The 27,556-nt window shown below is 42.0% G+C and overlaps 2 protein-coding genes across 2 annotated transcripts in view; one reads left to right on the top strand and one right to left on the bottom strand.

Annotated features, from left to right (window-relative positions):
* The window catches only part of GPALPP1 (GPALPP motifs containing 1), a 16,748-nt gene extending 14,630 nt beyond the window's left edge, over nucleotides 1-2,118 (bottom strand). Inside the window, exon 1 of the mRNA XM_009102963.4 lies at nucleotides 1,953-2,118. Within this exon, the coding sequence (XP_009101211.2) occupies nucleotides 1,953-2,037 (85 nt within the window). The 5' untranslated portion in view covers nucleotides 2,038-2,118. The remainder of the gene's footprint in view (nucleotides 1-1,952) is intronic.
* On the top strand, nucleotides 2,089-23,343 carry NUFIP1 (nuclear FMR1 interacting protein 1). Its single transcript, XM_050971997.1, is given in 12 exon segments — nucleotides 2,089-2,204; nucleotides 2,207-2,250; nucleotides 2,253-2,751; nucleotides 3,057-3,145; nucleotides 4,280-4,384; nucleotides 5,015-5,077; nucleotides 5,412-5,488; nucleotides 11,922-12,014; nucleotides 15,662-15,924; nucleotides 17,426-17,554; nucleotides 18,429-18,661; nucleotides 21,209-23,343. Coding segments are annotated over 12 exon segments (2,019 nt in total). The 5' UTR covers nucleotides 2,089-2,119; the 3' UTR covers nucleotides 21,548-23,343.
* The last annotated feature ends 4,213 nt before the right edge of the window (nucleotides 23,344-27,556 follow it).

Below are 27,556 nucleotides of genomic sequence, written 5' to 3' on the forward strand. Positions count from 1 at the left end.
AGCTCCCAGGTGGCTTGTCCCCAGAAGGAATGTATTAGCAATAAATCCAATCATAATCATACACAGTCACTCTCCTATTTCTTGTGTCTGTCTGAGAGCCTTCTCTTGTGCCTAAGAGTCTTCTCTGCCACAGACTGCTCAAAGTCCTACTTTCTTGCTGTTGCGAGACAGAAACTTTGAAAGTAGACTAAAAATAGACCAGTGCTCTTCAAAACAAGCAATGAGCAGCTCAAATATCAGTGAGACTACTGTGACAAGAAAAATATTGGAAAAGCTGTTCAGCTTTCAAAGGTGAAGCATTTCTTAAAATAGTTAGAACACACAGGAGAAACTGTTACAGAACAAATTCTAGGCCCATTTGACTCAAGACTCAGCAAGTGTTGCAGCACAGAAGGTGCTGGTGGCAGCCCCACGGTGTGATTTTTGTCACTCCAGGTGCAGGGCTCCAGACGGAGCTGCAGTTCTGTACAGCAAAGTGTGTTATGCCAAAGTACTTGCTCTCCTTTCTTCCTCTGCACTGCAGCAGTCTGCCTCATGGGGTGAGCAGGGACACTAAGCTGCCCTAAGACTAAGTCAGAAAAAGTTTGTGAAAATTATAAAAACAAACAACCTACTAGTAGCTGGAGTTTGGGGTTTTTATTTGTTTGTTTAAAAGGCAAATAAATTCCTTCACCCACTTCACACAGGAATTTCCAAGCAGATCTTGGATCAGGTGCCAGAGCAACTGTAATAGGAGGGAACTGATTTACACAGGGACAAAGAGGGGACAAACTCAGCTGATTAACCTAAACTAGACACTGCCAAACACCCAATGTCACAAACCCACGGCCTAAGGGTAAGTTTAACTTGTTTTGTTCATACACAATACAGATACTTGCAGCATGCTCAGTGTGTTGATGGAAAGTGAATAAGCCATTAACACAGATATGGCCAGGAAAGGCAACACCAGCTCCTGCAGTCAGGACTTCCGCACAAGGCTGAGATCCGGACACAGATCTTGATGTTGCCATGGTGTCAGCTGATGCAGCAGCTTTGTCCCGCTTGCTATTGCTCCCTCTTCTGGATTAAAAAATTAGACAGCAGACAAGCACGACAAACCTTTCCCATCAGAGCTGCTTTCTTTGGAGTAACCGAATACTAGAAACTGAATATATGAACTAGTGCTTTGAACCTGGATTAAAGGCAAGGAGTACAAACGCTCAAAGTACCGCTTCTAGAGATATTACTGACAGAGAACATGCAAGAATTTTAGTGCGGAAGCTAAGCTCCACTGCAGAAGAGCCAGCCTGGCAGTCAGCTGGTCTCGGTGGGATCCCACCTCGGATGTGACAGCTCTCGACATGAGACACCCTGGCAGCAAAGGCACCACAGCCCCACTGACCGGCACTCTGCTCCACATCCTGAGGCACTCTGCCTGGAAAACCACAGCTGACGAGGTGGTTTGGCTCGGCAAAGGAAAGCACGCTGCACCGGCCGAGCCTCCTTTCCTACCCGCTAACTGCACTCTTGGAGCTGCTGAATAGCACAGGCTTCAAAGCGCCCGGGAGACTTGAGCGGGACAAAAGTTAAGTGACTAAAAGCGGTATTTTTCTGGAATGGGTTTTACAGTATTTCATATCTTTAGCATTCCATCGCATACAGCGCTTGCTTTTTGTGGTTCCCCACCCCCGAAAAAGTCACTGTAAGACCCTCCCGGTGAGTTTAGCTCCATCCAGGCGCCGCACTGGCGGTGTTCACCCCGCGCTGTGACACTGGGCTGCGGAGCCCCGCTATCCCCGCCACGGAGCACCCCGCGCCGCGGAACACGGGCTGCAGAGCCGCTCTATCCCACTCGCAGAGCACCTCACGCTACGGAACACCGGCCCGCTCTGTCCCCACGGAGCATCCCGCGCTGCGGCACAAGGGCCGCAGGGCCCCGCTCTCCCACCGCCGGCGCGTCCCCGTGCTCTCACCCTGGCTGAAGTCCTCGCCCGGCTCGGCCTCGGCGCGGCGCGGGAAGCCGGGCGGCAGCGCGGGGCCGATGAGCTGGCGGGCCATGGCGAGGCCGGCTCGGGGGGCAGCCCAGCCGCCCTCCCCGTCCCGCTCCCCTTCCCCGCTCCCGCCCCTGCGGCGCTCCCGGATGACGCCACGCCCGCCGGGAAGGAAGGAGGGAGGGACGGTTCACCTTCCTCAGCCCGGACGTGACGCGTTCAGCGGCCGCCACCGGAGGGCCCCACGTGGTTGTGCGAGAGCATCGCGGAGCGGGGTCTGCGCACCCGGACGGCCTCTCCGGGCAAGACATGAACCCCTTCTCCTGGTACCCTCCGCCCCCACCGGGACTGCCTCCACCGGGTATCCCCCCACCCTTCTTCTGCCCGCCGCCCTCCTGGGACACGAGCTTCTGGGCTGCCCCCGTGCCCTACCCGCCGCCCGGCCGCTACCCGCCGCCCGACAGCACCTACGCGTCCGCCGACACCTACTCGCAGCCCAAGAGCTACTCGCAGCCCGCCGAGTCCTACCCGCCCGCTGAGAGCTACTCGGATCCCGCCCAGAGCATCCCTCCCGCCGAGAGCTACTCCCAGCCTGCCGAGAGCTATGCCCAGCCTGCCCAGAACTTCTCGCAGCCCGAGGGCTACCCCCAGCCCGCCGAGGGCTACCCGCCTGCTCAGAGCTACCCGCAGCCCGAGAGCTTCCTTCCCCCTCACGGCTACAGCTCGCCTGCCGCCTGGTTCCCGCCGGCCTACGGAGCGCGACCGCAGGGCCCGCACGCTGGTGAGGGGCCGAGGCAGGGCAGAAGCCGTCTCTTGGGCCTGTGGGCTCCTTCCCTTCCCTTCCCTTCCCTTCCCATCCCATCCCATCCCATCCCACGCAGGGAGGGGCCCCGGGGCTGTCCTGAACCATTGGGGCTGCAGGACTCTCCTCCAAGCATGTTGGTCATGCAGCCCTCTCTTTGCCTGGATCCTTCTCTGTTGCCCACCGAGGTGGGGGCGCGGGGGGGGGAGGTGTTTTACCAGGTGTATTTGTGAATGGCTCATCTTTTTTTTTTTTTTTTTTTTTTTTTCTCCTCTGTTCTGAAGGTGGAAATGGTAATTTCTCTCAGAAACGGCAGGGCAAGCAAGCGCCTGCATTTAGTAAACATTGTCCAGAAGAAAATAACAAGCCAAAGGTATGGAGTGGGGTCCCCAGTGCAAGAGGGACATGTACATGTTGGCATGGGTCCTAATAATTTTCCAGCCGCGAAAATGATTAAGGGTGGAGCACCTCTCCTGTGAAGGCTGAGAGAGCTGGGGTTGTTCAACCTGGAGAAGAGAAGGCTTTAGGTAGAAGCTACATCATCCTTTAAGGGAATTTAGGAGAAAGACTGGGACAGACTTCATAGTGCAGCCTGTAGTGGTAGTGCAAGGAGTAATGGTTTTAAACTGAAGAAGAGTAGATTTAGATTGGACATAAGGAAGACTTTTTTTATTATGAAGGGGATGAGGTACTGGCACACATTGCCCAGAGAAGCTGTGACTGGCCTGTCCCTGGAAGTGTTGAAGGCCAGGTTGAATGGGGCTTTGAGCAGCCTGATCTAGTCATGATTGTCCCTGCCCATGGTGGGGGTGGGTTGGAACCAGATGATCTTGGACAGTCCCTTCCCACCCAAAGCATTCTGTGATGGTGTCAGTCTTATGGGACTTGTTCCAAGGTACTATAGAGATCCCATTCTCCTGTCTGACCTGCTTGCCCTTAGAAGAGAGCAAACATGTGACAATCTGTAACTCTTGAAAGATACTTGTCAACCCAATTCTTATACAAGTTTATGTTGCTCTACTGTGGTGATGCCCAATGACCTAAATTTTGCTTGTGCTCTGTTACATGGTCAAGACCAGCCAGCCAGATGATGCTGATGTGTGTAGTGGGAGAAGGCAGGGTCTGTGCAGCCCTCTGAACTTGTACCTGTCGTGGGAGAACAGTCATGGTCTGTCTTGGTAGGGAACAGACATGGGGCTTTAGCTTAAATCTCACAGCCCTCTGAAGTCCATGCCTGCAGACTGGTGTGTTTGCAGAAGCAATAATTGATTGAAAGGTGGTAGTGGGAAGAGCTGAGTTTAGACACTTTGCTTAGAAGATAAGTAATTGGAATTTAATTATATTATGTTAGCTTGTCATTGAAACTTTTGAAACATGTAACTGCTTTATTAACAAAAATACTAATAACGTTTCATGACTAACTAAACACAGGAATATCTATATCTTGTAACTGCAATCCTGAGATTATTTCTTTTTTTTTTTTTTTTTTTTTTTTTTTTTTGTTCAGACCAAAAAGAAAAAAGAGCCAGTGTTCTCTCACTACTGTGATACCTGTGACCGTGGCTATAAAAACCAGGAGAAGTACGATGAACACATTTCACAGCATAAACAGGTTAATGAGTTTGGCTTCTTTTATTCATACTTTGATTTTTTCCTTTGTGCCTGACAAACAGTTAGCTGTAGTCACTCTTTGAACAGAAGACATAGGAATGAGATTCCAGAGCTTTGTCAAGTATTAGTGGAGGATTTTTTTATGAATGCTGTATATAGGGGAGGCTTCAGCTGTATTTTTGATTTTATTACTGAAACCTTTTAAACTGTTTTTCTTGTGAAGTATTACTAAGTCGTAGGAATTAATTCATTGACACCTCTATAGCATGTACAGTTTTTGTGTGGAAACATTTAAAAAACTTCATTTGTTAAAAAATTATCAAAATTTGCAAGTATCGAAATTTGAAATTGAAGAGTCTTGCAAATTTTTATCTTAGGTAAACTTCACTTTCTCTTCAGTTATCAGATACATTGCCTACACTGGTTATTCTAAAACCAGATGAAATATAAAAGTACATTATCCCTGCTTGCTGTTTTTACAATCACCTTTGTTAGCAAACAGGGTAACTTACAGAGCCTGTGCAACAAACTGTACAGGCAACTGGCAGTGAGTTTATTTGAAGTGTGCTCAAAAGCTTGTATATAATTTGTGTAAATTGGTATGTTTTAAATTCACCCTCTTATCTTGCAGTGCTCAGAAGAAGGTTGCAATTTCAGTGCCCATGAGAAGATTGTTCAGATACACTGGAAGAATGTAGGTAACCCTCTGGGCCCAAAATAGGAATCTGTGCCACCTTTACCATAGCCCTTTCTCTCATTCTTCAGAGGTTTCCTTTCATTCGTTTGGAAAGAAAATATATCACCTCTGAGGAGAATCTGTTTCAAGACAATATTGTGGATGAAAATTTGTTAAATACTATGGGGTTTTCCTTAATGGAATCATTTTATCATCTCTGTGTACAGTCTCTCTCAGTTTTGGAGATGAAAACAGAGTGATACCACTATACCTGACATAATGATGTTTTCTTTTTTAATTTGTGGGTTTTTTCCTTCCCCTTTTAAACACCTGTGAAATACTTTTTCCTTAGGCCCATGCACCTGGTGCTAAAAGAATAAAATTAGATAGTCCAGAAGAGATTGCTAGATGGAGAGAAGAAAGAAAAAGGTAAGACTTGTGGCCTATGGATTTGTTTTACTGTATTTTCCCTGTGTGAGCATGAGATGACAGCTGAGGGGCAGGAGCAGCACGTAACTGCTGTTTCTGCTGTCACATTGACCCTGGAAAACTCCTGCAGCAGTGGTCTGTGTCAGGATGCATGAGCCAGGACAGTGTGAGCTGCAGAGATTATAATAATTTAAAAGATTATAATAGAAGGCAAGGTATCAGCTGAGAAGGAAGCAGCTTTCCCAGATGCCTGATGTGGTATCCCAGGTTAGGCGAATATCTCATTCCTTTTAGCCTCACCACGGATCACATTTTAGGTCAGAAATGTTTGTGTGGTGGTTTTTAATGGCTTAAAAATCTGGAACTATTGTACTGATTATACTCGTAATACTGTGTGCACATTTCCCCATGGTAAGTTGTCCCAGTAGACCACACCAGGGAGTTTTCCTAATTTTTTAATGGCTTTCTGTGTTGCTTGATGCTTTTCAAATGAAAGAGAACAAAAACTATGAATGATACTGTTCTCGGGTAGACTAATTTACATTGTATGCAGGGTGCAAGGTAAAATTCTCCTATATAGCAGTATTTCTCACTTTTTCTTATCCTGTGATGTAACAGGGTGTGACTTTTATCTAGACCAGGATTGAAGTATTTATCTCCCAGATTTGTTTTTTTTTCCCTTCAGAGTTCAACAGATTAAGATCCACACTTTCTCAGCAGCTTTCCCAGCAGGAGAGAGATGCTGCAGACTTTCCTCACATCTATTGATAATTTAGAATAGTCTTGCAAGTGATCAGTGCATGAATTTTGTTTCCATGAGCAAGAGTCCTGTATGCAGAATGGGAAGTGATATAAATTTAATTTTGAGATCAGTGGTGATGACCTAGGGCAGTGTACTAGTCACGTGGAGTTTTTTTAGTGAAAATAAAACCCTGATGGTATCTTGCTGATGGTCTGATGGAATCTTACTAATGTATTCACCTTGCATCCATGTCAGAAAGCAATGTTAATGTGTTCTTGCTTTGAACTTCACTTCCCTTAATATATCTTTACACTGTTTTTGTTGAAAAAGAAAGATGAATGGAATTTATTGTAGAATTTTTTGATTGCCTCCCACCCATTTTTTCCTGTATGGAGAAGCAAAATTTCTCCCCGTGTAATTACATTCTTGGAGGTTTCAATTTTTCCTTGTACATGGTTTCAGCTTTTTCTGCAAATTTCCAGAAGGCAACAGGGTATCTTACCACTATGTCAGCACATCACAGCAGTCAACTGTTGCACCTGCTGTTCATTTTTTACAAATGAAAATAATCCATAGGTTCTTAAAAAAAAAAAAAAAAGCTTTTTTGGTAGAGAAACGAGAGATTATTTTATCCCTTTTTTAAAATGCCATCATTAACCAGACAGAAATTAGTTGTGATCTCTGCAAATATAAGTTTGGTGTTAGATTAGGCAAGTTTTGGTGCTAGATTAGTTTTCATTCTAAGGCTTCCTTTTATTCAAAAGATGCTTGAGGCCTTGGTTTTTATTTGTTTTTATATGTAGCTTTTAGTCTACATATTACTGTTGTGGTTGTTTGGTGACCTAATTTTCTAATGGTAGCTTCAAGGAAGAAGATCCATATTTGTATGCAGTCTCTGAGAGAGGCTTTACTACTCATTTTCAACTTTTCATACACTTCCCTGTTTTGGGAAGTGTTCAGGAGAGTTCCTGTTTAGCAGCTGATGCTGAGGTTTAAGTGTTGAAATGATGTTTAAGGTGCATAGGTCAGTATGCACTCTACTAGAACATTAGGGAAGTGGGAATTGAATGTAAAATTACGGATTTTGTTTGTGTGGGGAGTGGATGCTGCAAATCACAGCAGCCTTTATCTACACTTAATTGTAAGGGTGATGCTCTGCCTGAGATGGTTTTGCTGAGCTTCTGAAGGATCTGAAGTTGGTTTTATAGGTGACTGATTTGGCTGTGATACAGCATTGCAGAAAGCCTTTGCTCACTGCAGCACAGTAAAATCAAGGGACAGAAAGTCGTAGTCACAGGCACCAACCAGAAAAGGCGGAATGGGATTAGGACTGTCTGAGCCAAGGCCACTAGATGGAGTAGTGCCTCGTCTTGGTGCTTCAAGCCCTCTGTGGGCATCGTATTTAGCCGTGATGGATGGGTGTAGAATGACTACCTGGGTGGCTTTTGTTACTCTTTGTACAGCGAGAAAGCTCTATGAGCATCCTTCTTTTTTTAATTAAAAAAAAAGGGGGGGTGGTGGTTGGAGGCAGGCAGAGAGAGAAAGCCAGCTGGAACTTTTGTGCAGCATTAATTGGGTCACCAGCAAAGCATCAGTTTAGTACTGAAGGTCTATTGTTGACTCACAGTAAACACTGCATTGTACAGAAAAGAGGGACACCAGAGGGAGTCTGAGCTATTAAGCAGTTTTGGTTTACAGCGACAGGAAAAAACCTATTTCATTCTAGAAGCTCCAATCAGAGCTAAGAATGAATCTTTTTAGGTCATTAATAGTTTGTTCCTAATTAGGTTGCAGTGATTTAATATGTGTGTTTCCATGCTGCATCCTGTCTTGCTTGTTCTTTCAGCCGTTATAAATAATTACTTGCAGAGTTGAGATTTTTCTTCTTAATTAGCTGCTGTGCTGCTTAATTGTGTATCCTGCTTAAAATCTTGAAGAAAGAGCTTGTATTTAAAGTGTAGCTTACTCTCATAGAGGAAAGAGGAGGAGGAGAGGTGGTAAGGAGTATCTCTGGATGAAGCATGCTGGATTGGAATGCTGTTTTCCTGTTGAACCTGCTGAGCCAAGAAATCTAATTAAGTAAAGAGCAATAGAGATGAAGTTCCATGGGATCTCAGGGTTTCCCTGTGTTTTGCAGACAGATGGTTGTGAAGTCTGACATCAACTTTTGTTGTTTTGATTTGTCTTGTCCCTTCCAAGTGTTGAGAAATCTGCTGTCTTCAGCATATTTTTTCTATAACATGAGCTTAAAGAGAATTATCTGCAATGCATTTCCTTAATGTGTCAGAATGAGGTATTGCTGTCTTCCCTACTCCACAAGCAAGATCTGGGTCCTGCCAGCCCATCTGTTTCTCACCAACATTTCTTGAGCAATGGTTATTAGTAAGAATGTGGCAAGGCTGCTTTAGTGTTAAAGTGAATAATTTAATTTACTTTTGCTTAGCTCCTAATAAAACACTGGGGGCTTTTCTTGAGCTTGTGTGTTGCTTGTAAATTCTCCCCTTTCTGCCCCACTTTCTTTATTCTCTTGGCATTGGTTTGTTCAGATAGGTTGTATTTCCTTGCAATACATCTCACAGGCTGAGCATGTGCTTTGTGCTTGAAGTCCAGTAGTGTTAAACACACCACTTTTAATTAATTTGTGGTTTTCTAGTTGCATAATGTTAATCCTAGAGTAGTTTGGAATCCTCCCTGGTGTTGTGTTCATAGTAGTGAAGCATGTAGTATGGAAAATAATTTTTTGTGACTTGGTAAAAGTAGAGAAGACAAAGCAAAGTAGAAGGAATGAGTCAATAGATCAAGGTACACATAGATGCAATAAAGTTTACTCTGATCTGCTGGGATAGATCAGTAGTGAAACTGCCTCAGCTAACATATGGTTAAATCAGATGTGGGAAAGTTAAGCCAAGATTTTATCAGCTCTGTTGGGTCATTTTTGTTCCCTTTGGGCTATCCATGTCTCCTTTGCTGTTGGCTGTGTATATGCAATTAAGACCAGCTCAAGAAATTTTTGAGGCATTTTGCTCTCAGTGCTGTTCCTATTAAAATGATGAACTTGTATAGCTCTTGACTCAGGAATTCCTTGTATAAACTGCTATAGAAACAGGTCTCTTTTCTGTTAGATGTTGGCAAAGCTCTGTTTCTTCACTGCTTGCTAAGAGCTGCTTTACTTCAATGTTTATGAGAGCAAGATAAAGTATGCTGGCCTATAAAAAAATGCATGGCTCTGGCTAGTGTGCTCATTTATCAGAAAAAAAAGATCTATTCCCTAAGACACATGTGTTATTGATTAGGCTCAGTGTCACTGTTCCTTGTCTCTAGAAGCTTTTGGGTATCCTTTACCTGCATGTCTCACTTTGTTGGGACATATTTAATATACTCATCTTAACCTGAAAAACAGTTTTCTGATACTATCAATTTATTTTGCAAAGCTTTGGGTTGTAGAAGTGTGTACTGTTGGGACCTGCAGCTGCTATGAAAGAGGGCTGCCTTCTCAGGCTGTACTGGCTTCATGAAGTCTGCTGTGCCAGACCATCACATCCTGGTTCAACTCTCCCTTTCACAATAAGATGCTTAGGTTTGTAAAGCACTGTGGGGACTGATGAAGCTCTTTGTATTCAAGCTCTGACAAGTTGTTTGCAAGGCATAAGTGCTGGGGTACTTCTGCTTCAGTGGTGTTTGTAGGTAACATTTTAGGAATATCATTTTCTTAGGAAAGGAGGAGGGCTTGTCATCTTAGAAGGGTGCAAGCCCAAGTCGGCTCTTGGGATTTAAGCATATGGCCTTTTATGTGGAGGGGCTCAGTCAGTAAAGGCATGAGGTGAAGGCAGTGAGTAAAATGCCATTTAACATTTGAGAAGAGATGGAAAAGATAAACACAGCCGCTACAGATGCCTTCAGATGTGCTTCTGCAGGCATACTGGGACTTGTGACTTGAGCTCTCGCCAGCTGTCAGTTACTGCCTGTGTCAGCTGGAAGGGTGGTTTAGGAGAAATCTGTCAGTCTTGGCAGTTAAATGGAACTGAAAGCCTTGGTGCAGTCCATTACGGTGGCTCGTGGAGGGAGTGGTATCTCACAGGAATGAAAGTGGGAGGCATTCATGTCTCAAATTGTGTTGAGAGAGCGTGTCTGAATATGTCCTTAATCAGCATAAGTGCTGGAGCATTTGAAGACTCCTTTGCTCTAGTATTTAGGGTCTTCCCTTATATTTAAAACACCTTCCCCCCTACAATCTCTACAATAAGCTTGGGGAAATTTTGAGTATAACTACTTGTTTTATGGTTTGCTGTCCTCCTGGGAGCCTTTGTGTTTGAAGGAAAGCACCTTCTAAACTGTGGCACACAGGGGTCTTTGTCAATATGAAGCTTTTGAGATTAAAGAGTTCATTGCACATTTGCTCTGTGCTGGGAGTGTTGTAACATGGATGAACAAATCTAACTAACAGGGAGGAGCAGAGGTAAAACATCACATCCCTGTGCTCACTTGAGCTATATGGCAGATTTCTGGGAGAAATCCAAAGAAAATAGATGTTGACAGCTCATGTTCAAATCCTCTTAAAGGGGACTAGTTCTGTAGTGTGTTTAGGTTTGTCTTGTAGAAGATGCTTCTCTTTTTCCCTTGGTATGTGGTTGAAGCTGTCTTGAATCAATGTGACACTTAGCATTCATGCTGTAGTATGGGGGAAATGCATGTGATAAGATTAAATATTTAAAGAAAGATACATGTCTTTTTGATAGTTATTTTTAGGGAGAAGCTGTTCTATGTTTCTGTCTACTCCATTTTAATAGATATCAAATATTTATTCTTTGTGTTTCTATACAGAAGCTGGGGGAGCATGTGCATGTGTTTGTCATTTACCACCTTTATCTCAAAGCACTGGCATTTAGCTAACTAATGTTTGCAGAGCAAGTAGTGTAGCCATTTTTGGGCTTTGATGGTAAAAAGACTTCTGCCCAGGCTCTGTGTGTTAGAACCAGTGAGACATTTGTCTGGAGGGAAGGATGTTAAGGGAGCTGGGGAATAGAAAAGATGGGATGGGTTGAGAGGTAGTTGTAACAGTAGATTTCTTTTCATCTGCATGATCTGGCAATTTTTCTTGAACCTGGAATTAAAAAGGGGCAGTAATTCTGGTGAACTTGAGGTCAGTGTGCGAGCACAGTGCTAAATACTGCTCAAGAAGGAATTTGTGTTCTTTTCCCTTTCACATTAAAGGAATCTTGTGCACCCAGAAGCTGTTCGTATAACCTTTAAATTTACAAGAACTCAGCAGTTAGTTTGCTAAAGCTAGATTGCTATTTGTCATTCAAATAATCCAATTGAAGCTCCATAGAAATAATATAGGAGGACTAAATTGTGCTGTTATGTGTTGGGGCAAAGAGAGGGTCCATGGCTATAACCAAACTGTTTGTCTGTACCTTGCTTGGTGGTTTGGTAAATCTAAGAATGCTAATGTGATATGTTTTTTTAATTTTTGTTTTGTTTCATTTGTTGCATCTGGATATGTAAGCCTAAATGCACTCAGGTTTCTTTTCCTCACTAATGCCTTTTTAAGGAAGAAACAGCCTATTAAACTTCCTTGAAAAATTTTAAAAATCTGTAATGTCTATAGAGGAAGCTGATTTGGTAAAGGGGGAATTGAGAAGCTATAGTGGATCCTTTAAGAGCCAGTGAAACAATTTTTTTTTCTTCTAGAAATTTTCCTACTTTGGCAAACATTGAAAGGAAGAAGGAAATGCAGACACAGAAGGAGGAAAGGGGAGAAGTGCTGACTACCCAGCAGTTTGGGTAAGTGTTTTGAACCAAGCTTTTTGCTTTCCTCCCACAGTTTTCAAAAGTATGCTCTCTTACTCTGGTCTCCTAGCACTTGCTGCTTCCACTGTATGCAGAATCTGGCTGCCCTTTAAGAGAGGACAGGCCATTTGACAAACTGCTGATGTAATATTCTTTTGTTTACTTCATAGTGCTCCAAAGTCCATTTCAGTTAAATGAAACAATAACTACATTAAAAATCTGGTATTCTGGCTTGTTTGAGAAAACCACTTTCTAGTGGCCATTCATTAGATCAGCATAACATTGGTCTCTGAAGAAGTAGTAATGGGGGCAAAAGTCATGCAACATAATGATTCCACAGGATTTAATCCTTTATTATCTGAAGATGGCCAATAGAGATTTTATTCTTGCTCTCTCTTCTTTCTGATGATAAATCAGTAGTCAAATGAAGAGGGGAAGAAGATAAAGATGATGGAAGGCAGAAAAAAGAAGCAGCCCTACTTAAGTTTTAATGAAAACCATATGAAAATAAGGTTAATTCTATCTGCTTCCATTGTTCTGAGCTAGTGCTTACTTGTCTTTGATTTTTATCTGGTCACTGCCTTATAAATGATTTTCCAGTATGGTTTTGTTCTTCTCTCTCGGTTTCATTGTTAGGTGGAACCAGCTAACTTCATTAGCTCTGCTTTAGGACCTGTGGGAAGATTGTTTTTTAAAGAAAGATGTTATAATCAGCCACACTCCTAAAATGTAATTTGTTTAAACTGGAACGACTGAGCTGGAAGGCAGGAGTGGACTCAGTCCTAAGGGGCTCTTGCTAAATGCCATTTTTTTTGCTGCATGGAAGTGCAGCTGGGGTTTGCCTAGCTTTTTGTGTAAGGGATGACAGTAAACAAAACAAAACTTGCAAACTTACGCCATGGTAAAATGGTTGAGTTAGTGCAGAATAAGAAGTTAGTGTAATTTATTAAATGTGGACAGTGCAAATTACCTTGTTGCAGCATGTTCTTCAGAAGATCCAGCACTTGCCTGCCCCCACTCAACCAGTTGTCTTTCATGCCTGGAAGGAAAGGTTTATAGAAGACTGAAGTAAAACTTCCATAAAAGGATATAAAGTTGGAGGAGTGCTTTGCACCCAAGGAATCAAACCTGGGCATTGAAACTAAAGATGCCAACATATATATTGTATATATATGTATATATATATATATATATATAAACATATATATTGTGACATTTCTTTGTCACAGTAACAAACTGTTTGATATCTAGAGGTTTTATTTGCAAACTTTTGTGGCTGTGAGTCAGATGCATCAAGTAGCCTAAAATGTCCATCAGCAATTCCATGCTGTTACATTTGTTAGTAGGTTTATATCTGGAAAACTGGGAAAAAAAAAAAGCCCTCAAAATTTCAGGTTCTTTACCTCTGTGTAGCAACTTTTTATTCTAGTTCATTCTAGAAATCTCTTCTTTTTCTTCCCTCCCTCCCCTTAGCACTCTAGACTTGGTGAGCTGTCCATAATCTGTCATTTCTGCTTTGTATATCAGCCGTAAAGATTCTGCAATTGGTGCTTATCTAGCAAATTTACTGATGTGTGAGGAAAAAATAAAATACAGCTTGTTCCCTGCAAGCTGTACTATTAAAGCAAATGGCTAAGTAAGATTTAGAAAGGATTAGATGCTTAACACTTCCATGGTGCTTTCTAGTTGTGGTTGTCTGAAGTGCTTTGCAACTCCTAAGTCTCAGCATCCCTGCGTGTGAGATCAGAGATGCAGAAGGACCGCTATGGAATACTGTCTGGTATCTCACAACTCCTGAGTAATGCACAGCTCTCCATGCCCTCTGAATGGAGAGTAAAGAGCAGGATGTCTTCCACAAGGGAATGTAAGAAGGCAGATACCAGGCTGATACTTGTTGGGACATGTTTTTGACCTTGAGGTTTCTTTCTGGGTGCTTGAGGCCCCAGAGAATTTAGAAAGTTGGTTTTAACCCTTGGTCAAGGACAACGGCTTTAATTAAGCCTGTACTTGCTCAATGTCTTCTAGGTTGTACAACATGCTGAATTTAGAGTGTGGTTGGGCAAATTCAGAAATGCAGTTTTCTCTCTTGTTGGAGTTGAATCATAAGAGATAATATTAGTCTTCTTTTGTGGGTGAGGGACTGATGCACAAGAAGGCAATGGCTTGCCACTTGTACCACAGGAACACTGTGGTGGGTGATGCCTTCAGGGATGAGCAATCAGTGTTAGACACTGTCATGAAGTGACTGGAGAATGAAATTAAATATGTTTTGTTGTGATACAAAGTAATTTTGAGTGTTATGACTGGCCTTGTTCTTCTCTAAAGAAGGACTTGATAAAGCAGAAAAGCATGGAAGAGAGGAATGCTGGTAACAGGAACATTTCTGAACAAAGTAGTGGGTGGCTTGAAAGGGCTGTGTGATGGAGGCCTAGAAAGATTGCATAGGTGCAAGAGGTGAATAAAGTGTAATTATACACTGATTCTTGTAGCTCAAGAAGAATAGGTTACTAAATGACTTGTTTAGACCTCAGAATGAAGACAAACAAAAGGTCCTTTGTCACAAAATATTAACACCTTGCTGCAAGATTTTAGCAATGCCAGACATGAAGTCAGCATCCCACATGAGGAATAATAGGACCTCAGCTGTGCTGTAGGTGAGGCTGAGGCAGGGAGGATGGGTCAGAACAAACCATGGGGTTCATTGAGGACAGGAGATCTTGTGTTGTTTTTTCTGTTGTAGTGTACTTCTGATTAGTTACAGTTCTGTTTTGCTGAATTAAGTTTCTGTTGCTTGGAAATAAATATTTTCAGAAAGCTTCAGCTGTCCCTTCTATATTTGCTTTTCTCTCTTGGTCACATTTATTCTTGTATCTATAGAATTCAACCAGTTTGTTAAGCTTTCCAGGTATCTTCCTATCAACATGTGTTTGTAGGATAACCTGGAAGATAACAGAACTCTGAAAGATAAGTGGAACCAGCATGCTATGCTCTTCCTGTATTTCAGGACTTGTTATTTTGTTTCAGTTTTTAAAAAAATGCATTATCCTGATGGACATTTCTTTTATTCCTTTTTCTTGGAATGGGAAAGATGAATGGCATGTTGGTTGGAGGCGGGAGTAGGTAGTCATTACAGCTGATGGTGTCAGATGGCTGAATGGATTTGGTGCAGCAAGATGCTTCTCAGAGCTGTAACTAGAAAAAAGGGACTTCAGCAGTGAAAGTGTTTATAGTAGATGCTTTCCTTTTAACTTCACGTTGCCTCTGTTTTGAATTACTTTAATGCTTAAGTGAAGAGTGTATTGTTGACTTTGTTATCTGAAATGAGAATGCCATGTCTTCGCGCTGCAGGTTATCAAGGAACTTTCTTAGTCCATGTACCCTTGGCCTTGTTGAAAACTAAAAACTAAAAGTCATGAGCTTCAAAACTGTTCATTCAGTTCCTGCTTTGTCCCATTGCCCTGCCTGAGATGAGGTGTGACTGATTTCATGGTCTGTCACCTCATGTTAGCTGAGCTGGTGTAAGTCCTGGCATCATTCTGTGTTGCTGAACCTTAAACAAGTGCCTGAGCCATTTGGTTACATCAGTTGTTTTTATTCTCATAGCTTATCATCTGTATGAGCTTTCTGTTTCTATTCTCCAGCAAAATGAAGGGGATGTGGAAACCTCCAGAAAATGGAGAGGCTCTTGGCCATCAACGAAGACACAGGAGAAGACAATGGCGCCCATTCTGGAAGAAATTTAAGAAAAATGGTGGCGATTATCATGAACCTAAAACTCAAAATGAAGCCAATGGACCAGAAAACAGCACATGTGAAAAGGAACATGAAAAGCAAAATGCTTTGGCAGGCCAAGCATATGAAAAAGACATGGACCCTCTTGGCCTTTTGGCAAACGGTGATGTTGGTAAGATGAAGGAACTTGGAGAAGTTTTATTTTAAATGATTGTTTTAAGTTTACATGCTGAGACTTGGTGCTTGCTAGTTACCATTTTGGAAGTCTGACATGAACTTTGTCTTCAGGGTTACATGTTCTGATGTAAATATTGTACAGTAGTCTAAAGGCCATGCAGCACCAATGTAGGTTGCTAAATTAACATAAGAGAGATAAGAAAGTATTTATGAAACCAGAAAAAGTATGAAGTACTTCAACAGCCAAATTATTTTTAAAGACTGTTAAATATCCCTTTGTGGTTTTGAAAACAACAGTTTAGAAAGTGAAAACAAATGGGTTTCCTTGTCTGAGTTAAGTGAATTGCTTAAAATGTCAGTATTTTACTTTTAATTCTGTTTTTTGGTGTATTATTACTCTTGATATTCTCCATATGTGTGTGTTCTCTGAAGTATTCCTGCTTAGTTTTTTTGGGTTTGGTTTTTTATTTTTTTTTTTTTTTTGTGAGCATGTCTTGTTTCCTCATACTGGCAGCAATATAAATTCTTCAGATCTAACTATTTATAATATAGTCAGTCAGATGCAGTACTCCTAGAATATGGCATGTAAGCTGACTTATACTCTGGCTATATTTAGCAACAAGGGTAGAATACATTCCCTGGAAAGATGTCTGATGCTGAGTTTTTCCTCTTGAAAACATAATCTTCAATTAGTGAGAACAAGAATTCAGCATCCCTATGCAATTTGTTTGCTCCATTAATCTTTGCATGTTGGGAAACTTAAGTATGCTTAAATATCTCTGTATTTCCCTGCAGCATCTGTGTTTTACTTAATGATAAAAGGTCTAATTATGCCAAAGTACAGCTAGTGACCTCTATTATAGTAGGTATATAGTAGGTAATGTGGTACCCCTTAATTACATAATATGAAAACTAGTTGCAGCTTTTTATACAATTGAGAAATACAGCCAGAACAAATAATAACAAACAGAATATAACTAAGTAGAATAAAAAAAAAAATCAGCCCAAATCTATTATTTTACTGTATAGGTGCATCTTTTTAATTCTTTTTTTTTTTTTTTAATTCCCCCTGATTGGCTTCTAAATTCTTCTCCTGCATCTCAGAACTAAATCCACCAACACTTCAAAACATATTATGAAATCCTCTCTCTCTCTCTTTACTTACACTTAATAACAAAACTTATAATTATATTTGATATGTAAAGAAGGAACCAGAAAGCTCAGCTTTCTGCTGAGCTTCAGGAAACTTGTGTTCAGGAAACTTTTTGTTTCAGTAGCTTTGCTGTCAGGACTGTAAACCAGTGGAGGCACCAGTTTGCCTCCCCCTATCTATAGAGGGTAGACAGGTGTGGGGGGTTTTCCATCAGTCCACAGCACCATTGAGCAATGGTGCCCAACATCAGCTGTGTGTGGTGCTGAGATGGGGACTTGGCAGCAAGGCTGGCTGTTGGCAGGATTGTCGGGAAAAATCCCTCTTGCCTTTTCTTTCCCTGCAGAATCTGACAAGGATGAGGCAGCTGAGGAGGATGGGAGACTGGGAACGACAGTTGTCCCCAAGCAGGTGACCTCTGCCCTTAGCGCGCTGTCGGTCAACTATGGCAGCGCATCTGACAGCGAGCCCGAAGGTGTGTGGAAACAACCTCTGCCCTTCTTCTCTCCCCTTCTACCCTGTGTCACAGTGCAGTGACAGGGACTGCAAGCATGACCGTGGCTTTTTTTGCTGTCCTTTTCTCAGCAGCATGTCCTGGATTGAGAGAGGAGACATAAAATGTCTTTGATTAAGTTGTGTGTCATCAAATTTCCCAAGCCTTTTCTTCCCTAGTTGAGGGAAAATAAGGAACCTGTTTTCAGTCTTGCTTCAAATCATGTTTGAATAGTGCCAGGAAAAAGCTTTTGTCACTCCATGAACTAATTTCCACATCCTTAAGGGCTTTTTCCACAGAAGACTGCTGGGTATTGCAGTAGGACTTGAACTCTCTGTTACTTGGATTTTGTGCTTCTCTGAGTGTATGAATCAGTGTGTGGCGAGGAATTGCTGATGCTGCTTGTTTTTGCAAATATTTACTAAGCCTTATTTGCCCTGGGTGGCCTACCCAAAGTTAGAGAGCATCTAGCAGACAGTGAATTGAACTTGGGCATCCTCTGCCCTAACTGTGTCATGATTTTCTCAGCAGCCAAATTTGCAGCAAGCTATAATGTGAAGCAAGGTACTTCTTAAATGATAAGAGAGCAGAGGTTTGAAAATCTCAATCAGGTGTTATTCCTTTTATTTTTCTTTTTGAGTTGTAGAATTGAAATACCTTGTTTTCCTTTCTGTGAATGTTTAGAGATTATTCTTTGTATTTAAAAAAACCCTCCCTTCCTCCAAGTAAACCTTGAACATATTCACATCAGGTTATGTGAGCAAGAATAGTACTAACGAACTGCCAGTGCATGGGGATATGAGCATACTGAAGAGGCTTTTAAGTTTGAGATGAAAGTGTGTTCTTTTTCTTTAAGAAATCCCTGTCAAGACTGAAACAAAAGCTGAGAGAAACCAGACTGTGCTCAGAAATACGCCTCAAACTACCCCTGCTCCTCAGAGTCGGAAACCAAATCAAAACCGCCCAGAATGCGCAGGCACAGCGTTAAGGAGCTCGAATTCAAATGCACGTCCCCCCAGAGGGCCTGATAAGCGGGGCAGGAAAACATTACCTCGTCTTCCCAAGCGCCGTCCAACTCTGCTGGAAATGGTAAGAGGCTAAAATAATGCCTCCTGTGTAAGAGTAGAACTATTTGTGAATGTTTCTCCTCTTCCCTGTGGGAAGTTAGAGCAGTCTGTTAGCACAGAGCCTGGCTTAAGAATAGTAAAGTGAGTGTTTCACTTGGAGAAGGTGAAGATGCTTTAATAGACAAATAGAAATACCCTGGCATGCAGCCAGGTAACAACTCACTTTGGTAAGCAAGAGATGACAACTGAATCATGTGTCTGAAATGAGCTGCACAAGGAACAAACCTTTTGTTCCTCCCTCTTCTCATCCCTTCCCTGTGTCAGTATCCAGTAGGCTTGGGTTGTGTGTAATCCCAGCAGCCATGATCTGATCTTTTTGCTTCCGGCTTTGCTGTTTAGCCACCTTCCTCTGCTGGAAGAGCACACAGTGCTTTTTGCACGTGCAAAGACATCTTGTTGAGAAGTGTGTTGGTGACTTAAAATACAGAATGGTGTTTAGCTGCAACCTGTTTGCAGAAGGGTTTCTTCTCTAGGCATGTTTTGATCAATCTGAGGGAGGGACAGCACCTTGAAGAGCAGCAGGTTGTTGTTTCAGAAGTGTAGAAGGAGGTTTGTTGGGGTGAGTGCAAGGTATTCCCAGTAGCAGTGCAGAGCAACCCACAAAGCTTGGTGTCTTTCTTTAGAAAGCTCTGACAAAACCTTGGAGCTTTTATTGTATTTATTACTCAAAAGCAGTACTACTCTTGTGATTCTATAAATGGCATGAAGCTCCTCCATCAAGGGAAAACTTGCAGTGGGCAAAACACAGGAGAAAGCAGGGTGCCACTGACATCAGAGCTCTGAAATAGCACAGGATGTTTCAGCAAGAGATACCTGATAAGGTACGACTCAAGCTGCTGATGTGGGAGAAATCCCTCGGTAGTCTTTTTAGCACATAGTACTTTATTGCTGCCGAGAATTAAAGTTCCTAGTGACTGAAAAGGAAGTGTTTGTCCCTTGTGTGGCTCCCTAAGCATGCAGTTGCCTTTATCACTTGCTCTTCAAAGTTTTTGGTGATCAAAGCAATGACGACTCTGGAAGAAAGTCAGATGAAGTCCCACATACTGAGAGAAGCTGGCAGTACATAGGAAACCTGAGTTGAAGCTTGCCAGTATAGTCCATTTTTAAAATTGCATTTTAGTGAGGTTTTTTTGCCTCTTCAAATTGCTCAGAGTTGTTCTTTAAGAATGTGTACTGTGGCTGTGAATCACAGAGGAGGGCCTGAGGTTTGCAGGTAGGCTTCCACTGTCATTAGAAATGGTTAGTGAGCAAAAACCTTGGGAGGGAGCAAGGTTGAAATTTTACAAAATAGATCCAGAAAGTACATTAGAATGCTAAAAAAAGGTTGTTGTATCAATGAAATGATGCTTAAAAAAAAAAAGAAGGGGAGGTAGGAGAATAGCTGCAGGTTATCTCTTGGCAGTCATTCAGCAGTGAGCTTGGACATTACAAAAACATATTTATTGTGGACATGCTAACACTAATGTGTATTTAGTCATTCTCTGTGCTGACAAAATCAAAAGCTTGTGTACTGTCACTCCGCTGATACCCATCCTTGCATTAAAAAATGAAATACAAAGATACAGTCTTTGATAGGGTAATTTCTGCAGCCCTACTGGGCCCTAATTTGGCCATTTGGGAATTCACCAGTTTTTCCCTGTCAAACAAAGTGAACATCACTCTGTCCCTTGTCTGCCCTGAAGTACATCTCCTAGTTCATATGAAACATTTCTGAAGGCTCATTTTAGGTGTCAGCTGCTTGTAACACCTCTTCACAACTGATCTAAGTAGAAATACTCAGGCTTAAAAGTGGCTGGTTAAACCACTGTTGAAACCTGTAACAACAAAAAAAGCTTCTTGATGACATTACTAGCCAAGCTTAGCCAATTCTCCTGCAGTGTGTAATACAGCTCTAGTGCAACTGATAAGGTAGTTACAAATTTAGCCTCTTGGCTCAGATTTTGTTTGTTCATACTACTAGTTCTGCTGACACTCACATTGAAAAAGGTTCATTCGGCTCTCTGGCTGATAGGGTTGTTTTTCTTGCTACCAAAGTGAACCTTAATGATGTTAAAGTCAATGAGAAAGGCCTCTAGCACATTAAGCTACTAGAATTAGGTTGGTATGTGTATTATAGCCCAGACCAGTTACTGCTGTTTAAATCCATGGTCTGGTACCTGATGAAAGATGCCCTTTCCTTGTATTTATCTTTTACTCATAGAGGGTTTAAATTAAAAATGCATGGGATATGAAATTGCAGATACAGTATAACTCAAAGTGTGAAAAATTATAATAGACCTGCTGTACTGGAATGCATGGCCTGGTATTAGAGTCTGTGATTTGAGAACATCATTGTCTCTGGTGTGGCAGTCTCCAGCCCCATGTGCCCAGGACCTGTGTGAGAGACCCAACTGTTTAACTTGAAAGATGTTGGAAATCACTGAGTAGATCAGTATATGTTGCTATGCTTGTATCAGCTACAGAGCAATAGATGGAAATTGCATCATCTTCTCTTTTTTTTAATTTCCAGCTACTGGCCCAGGACATCCGGCACGAGAGGAATGTGATTTTGCAGTGTGTTCGATACCTCATCAGAAATAACATGTTTGGACTTCATCTTAAAACAGAACCACAGGCTGAAGCAGAAACTGAACAGTCCTCTACACCTACAGCAGAGCCTTCTATGGAAAAACCTGATCAATCTAATTGTTCTTGTAGCTCTGACCTTCAGTTAGAAGGAGGACAAGAAGATGCATTATTAATAGCCCAGGGTGAGAAAGAACCTGTGGATCAGACTTCACAGATGGCTCAGTTGGCAGATGAGGACACATGGGAAACCCCATCAATTCAGTGTGAAGGAGCACCATAGAGGATGTCTCTTATGGACAGTAAAGGCTCACATTTTCTACTCAACTGATGCTTTTTGAAAGACATCAGTGTAACAAAAAATCATTAAAGTACATACTGAGAGCTGTTAAAACCACTTTCCTAATCTGTTCTGCCCTAGGTGGCCATTTCCTTGGAAAACATGTTGAGTAATTCCATATCCACATGGCATAAAGGCAGCAGTGGCACAGAATATGACCTTCCCTAGAGTAGATGTAGATTCCTGCTCTAGAGCTTCAGAGTTCTGTGTCTTACCTTCTTATGGAATGTGTGTGAGTCCATCCCCAGAGCCAAGTAGAATGGATTTTCTTCATGTGAAGTCATGGTCCAGTATGTGTGGAGTATCTTGAGCGTCCAGAAGTATTTCAGTGTAGTTTCAAAATGGCAATTCAGTGCACACATTGTTTCACTTCAGCTGTCACAAGATACATCCAATATAAATCTAATATAGCCAGCGTAAAATATGGAAGATATTACTGACCTGTCTCAAAAAGTACTGCTTCTGCCAGGAGCCTCTTCCTCCCTGAATTAAGTTGTTAATTGAGCAGAGAAATGGAAATGAGGGTGCAGGTTTTATTTATTAAAAAAAAAAGAAAAAGATACTATAACTACTTGCATCAGGGCTGGTTTGCTGGTTGAACTCAGGTACCCAGTATTGAACTTTAACTTCTGTTACAGTTATTGCCTGACAAATTAACTCCTGAAGCAAGCCCTCAATATCATTATCAAAGTTTAGAAAGCTTACCAAGAGTTACTGGTTACCTTTTGCATATACATTGGGAATTTTTTGGTTGGCCTTCTGGAAGAACGCCTTGGTATATTGACACAATGCTCCTACAGCACCCAGCGACTGGTTTTCTTCGTGGGTTTGTGCATTCAAACAGTGTTGTGAACATTAAAAAAGAAACATCAGCCAAGGTTTAGAAACAAATTTAGTCTTTTCATTATATTGTGCATTTGTTTGTCAGAATGCTTCTTATCAAGGGCAGGTGTTTTGTGACATTGATACTGAAAACACACCACAAAAATAGTCTATTCTCAAAACCTCCACTTCAGAATCTACTCTTTGTCTTTTAGTCATGGTTAATTGTTGCCGTTAACTTTCAGGGACTGGCCTTATTTTCTTTTTTTTTTGGTAGAACTCTAGCCTTCCATTCCACCACATGAAATAGGGAGATTCACATGAGGGTTTTTTGTTGCCTAATAGCTGTATTTTCTTTCCTTTAGTTCCTTAACTTGTGCCACACATCTCATTTGTGGAGTATAGGAAACAAGAAGTAGTTGAAAATTTTGTCCTGCTGCTCCGCTATTTATAACTACAACTGCATATTGTGTTTGTAATGCACTGTCTAAATTTATGGAATTATATAAATACCAACACCCTGGTAAAAGTTGTGTGTCTCAAGGATATATGTGCAGAATAGCAGCAGTGATCATAAACATTTATATTTCCAAGGCAGATGATTCATTCTTCCCATGATGATCTCACGAGCCATCTCAATCTCACTGACTTGCCTCTGGCTCTTACAGTTTTACTGCAATGAAAATACCAACGAGGAACACTCAGCCACGGAGATCTGGCACTCGAGCAGAACCTGGTTTCACAGTGGAGTGGTACCAGTGCTGTTGAAAGCATAAGTAACAGCTGCAGGAAGAGAAATGGATGTCTTAAATTTGCTATTAAATTGCACTTTAAACAACCCTGTGTCCTATCAAGGTGATGGCAGAGTTTCTTTGACTGTACTCTTTGACCTTGTGTTTAAAAAGAGAAAACCTTTACCAAGAATTCTTTATACTGTTGTCACTATGACTTAGGAATATTAAACTTTCACACAAAACCAAAAACTTTGTCAGAAAAAGAATCTTTTTAAAAAGCTGTTTCATATAGATAGAAGTTTTAACCTAGGACTGGTTACATACACGAAGAACTGCTATTTTTCTTATAACAAGCCATTTCTGCCAACATGTATAGCAGCCATGTGGAGACAGACACTGCAGTGATGTCAAACCCTGAATCGCAGTCTTGGTCAATGGTAGGAGGTCTCTGTCCTTTCCTCTTCCCCTACTTTTCTTTTTGTGTTCTTCCAGACTATGTTCAGACTTCACAGACCCCTTCCTGCTCATCAAGATTGTGCTTTCTTAGTACTTTGGATTCAGCCTTTGTAGAGGGAAGGTGCTATAATGACCTTCTCTGGTACTCTCAAATGCCTGCAGGCTTTTCTGATCCCTGCAGTTTTATCTGCTTTGGGTTAGCAGAGGTGGGTTTTGTTCACTCAAATAAAATACCTCTCTGTGTCTGTAAGAAGAGACTGTTGTCTCCGGCATGCTGCTGGAGCCAGTGGTTTGTGTAGCTTTTAGCTTTCTCATTCTCTTGATTTGGGGTGGTAGTTTCTTAAAGTTTTTTTTTGCAGTGTTATTAAGAAAAAAAGAATCCTACTGTTTAGTCTTTGTGACTCACTTAAGATAAAAATATTCCAGTGACAACCTTCACACTTCTGAAATTTTATTTTTTATCTTTCTTCTTTTATAACTTAGCTACTGAAAATGTAGTTGTAGGCGTCTAGTTTAAATTCAGTTCCCTTGGGCTTTGCTGATTTTTGTTTGTTTTAAACCCATCTCACCTACTGAGCTAGAAGAGTGGAGAGAGGGAAGAAAAAAATCAAGACTACTCATTTGTGGAGGTGCAGCTTAGGCAATTTAGACTGTGAGCAGAATCCTTTGCGCTACAGCACAGCTGCTCCTGGGAGGGTGAGGGAAACAAGTGGTGGGTGCATTTCTAATCTGTGTGACTCCTTGGTCAGTGAGGGCTTTTGCAGCTGATTTTACATGATGATGTTGCAGTCCTTGCACTGAAAGTAAAAGAGTAGCCAGGATTTCCTCTGTAAGTGCCCATGGACAAGACTTGACAAAAGCACCCCTAATGGAAGGAAATGCAGGAAATTTCTTTTAAATATCTGAAGACATGTTTTTACTGGGAGAGGGCTGAAACACTGACACAGATTGCCCAGAGATGTTGTGGCATGTCCATCCTTGGGGGTATTCAAAACCTGACAGGATGCAGCCCTGAGCAGATTGCTGTGGGTGAGAGCTGGAAGGGATGACCTGCAGAGGTGCTCACCAGCCTCAGCTCTGCTGGCACTCTGCAGGCTGAAGTGGATGTCCTGCTCAGATTTGCTTGTTGGTGCAAAACACTTGCTGTGAGGCACTGTCCCTAATGAAATGACAGAGCAGACACATCCCATGGGCTGCCCTGCCTGCACAAGGCTGATGGACTGCATCAAGTATTGAAGAGAAGGTCCAAGCTCAGCACCCGCGACAGCTGACACGACTGCATGGCCTGCATTTGTCCCCAGTGTTTGTCCTTGTGCAACCTTGAACTTCAGCTCCATGCATCAATTTGCAGAGAGGGATGCTAAATCCAACACTTTAACTCTCCCTGCAGTGCAATTTGAGATGGATGAATGAAAAATGCTGTGTAAGTGTTGGGTTTTGCTGTTACTTGGTGAGGTGAAAAAGAGTTGTGTTGGTCTGGGTATTCACTGGAGTAGTCTGGGAGTGCTCAATACCTGAAAGAAACTCCCACTCGCCCTACTCTTCATTACTCTTCTGGCTTATGTTGTGTGACTCTCTTCCTAAATTGTCCTCTGATTTCTAAATATACCCTTCAGGGGGTGGCTCTTGTTTGGCAAGGCAGCTTTCTTGGCAGGGCATAATTTTTCCATCATTTTTGTATACATAAAGGAAGCTTATAGACTATGTATGAGCATGGGCTCTTGTATGAAAACAATATTAGTTCAGAAAAATAAAACCTTGTGTGCTGAGGAGTATCTGACATATCAAAACCCCTAAGTGGTCATAGGAGCAATTGTTTTGGGTGAGTGGAAATCCAGAGTGGATTTAATTTTCTTTCAGGTTGACTAAATTCTTAATGAAAACACTGATATGGGTACTTGTTGGGGAAAGAGAAACAAGAAATTGGAACAAGTGCAATGTGTAGTTGGAGGGAAACAACAAGTTTGTATTCTATTTGTCACAGAAAGCCATGTACTGAGTTGTTAAACCTGCTTCCCCCCCTCCAGTCTCACCATCTTGCTTTGTAAGCACGGGCTGATGTGCTTAAATGGTATAAGTATATAATTGGCATTGGGGAAGCTGAAAGAAAATTGCACCAATATTTGTCTGTACTGATCCATCCTCTCTTGACTAGTGCATATAGGTTCAGAGCTGGGTCCCTTTTGAACTCTGTTTCCTTGGCAAACAGTTGGGGTGAAATAACTAGATTTCCCACTGGACTGACTTATAGATGGATCTGGGCAAAAAGGGTATTTTTCTAGTTCCAGAAATGGCCTGAAACATGCCAAAGTACACCTGTTTATAATGATTCCAGAAGAGAAATCTTTCTTGTGTTTGTCCAGAGTGTTACTTTTGTGGAACATTGGTTTTAGGTTGCTGAAACCTTTCATTTCACTTGGGACAAAAGCATTTTTTTTCTGTTAAAACAGAAATGAGGAAACCAGAGCAGATCTTTCTCAGCACAGGAGAAGGTGACTCCCCACTCCCAGGCTCCCAAGAGAGGGCTGCTTGGAGTGGCCCCCTTGGAGCATGCAGAGCTGGCTGATCCCATCTCCTGCCTCTCCGCGGCTCCACTTGGCCACAATGTTTGTCTCCTGATGGAGAGTACCAGGATGCTTTGCTGAGGGGCTGCATCTCTTGCCTGGGAGGCTAAACCTCTGCAAAATGGAACTTAAACAAAGCCAGAGGATGCTGGAGAGAGTCAAGGTGATGTTTGGAGTATTCCCGGTCAGGGACACATGGACGCTTCATGCTGTTGGGATGCCTGTCTCCTGAGCAAGTATTTTATTAATTTTCTTGTTAATCAAAGCTGTCTGCTTCCTCACCTCCTCCTCCTCCTCCTGCTCCTCCTCTGGCAGGGATGGGAAGTGTAGTCCACACTTTCTCATTTGCTGGAGCTACTAAGTAAACCCAACCTGAATTGGAAAATAGCAGTGGGATTACTTAAAAACACATTTCTCAGCAAATTCGCGGTTTGTAAAACTCTTAATACTGCTGTGCTTAAATCTAAACCCTCTTTATTTTCTTTTGGTCCCTTAGCAAAGAGATTTTGACTTTCAAGGGCAAGATGTCAGTATTGTACCAGGCAACATTGGAGAGAAGCTGATTGCATCATATAGCAACAAAATGTTATTGCAGATTTCCGAAAGTAGATCTGTTCTCCCCACCCTTCTAAAATTCATTCTGAATTTTGGTGTCTGTCTGATCTTTTGTGTTATTAGGTGATACTGTTGATAGACATTTTCTCACAAGAGAGAATAAAATTTGTCTCCCTTGCACCATCGAGAGAAAATAACAATACAGGAAAAAGAATCTTCTTTTATTGACCTTTTGTTTCATGGCCAGGAGCACAATTTCCATCTCAGTTTCAGATGACCCTTTCAGAGAACTTGGTGTCTGTGAGCCCTTGATTTCCACCCACACATGGGAGCTCAGAGCTGGTGTCTGAGCTTCTGTGACACCCCCTGAGAAAACCCCAAGATGACCAGAATCAAAGCTGGTGCTCTCCAAGAACAACGGTGTGTGGAAGGAGCAGTCTTCTGCTTCCTGTATGTACTTATTTTTTAAAGTGGATATAAATAGTGTTTGTGTATCGTATTTGAACATATATATCAGTAAAATAATGTAAATTTTCAATATTTATGAGATTAATATCCTCATATTGGTGGTTCCAGGGCCATGCCAGGCAGGAACCCCCATCCCCTTTGCCTGCAGGAGTGCTCTTCACTTTCTGTCATGGAAAATATTGGGGCAACCCTGGCATAAGCATCTTGCTCTGCTATGCAGTCAGGTGTGGCATAAAACCAGCAGTAATGTGAAAAGTGAGTCTTCTCTTTGGGAAACAACTGATTTATTTTCATCATTAAAGTTAGAGGCAATGTGGAGCACAGACTGTTCTTGGTGGAGGATTACAAGATTC

This window comes from Serinus canaria, chromosome 1, assembly GCF_022539315.1.
Source record: "Serinus canaria isolate serCan28SL12 chromosome 1, serCan2020, whole genome shotgun sequence".
Taxonomy (NCBI): Eukaryota; Metazoa; Chordata; class Aves; order Passeriformes; family Fringillidae; genus Serinus; species Serinus canaria.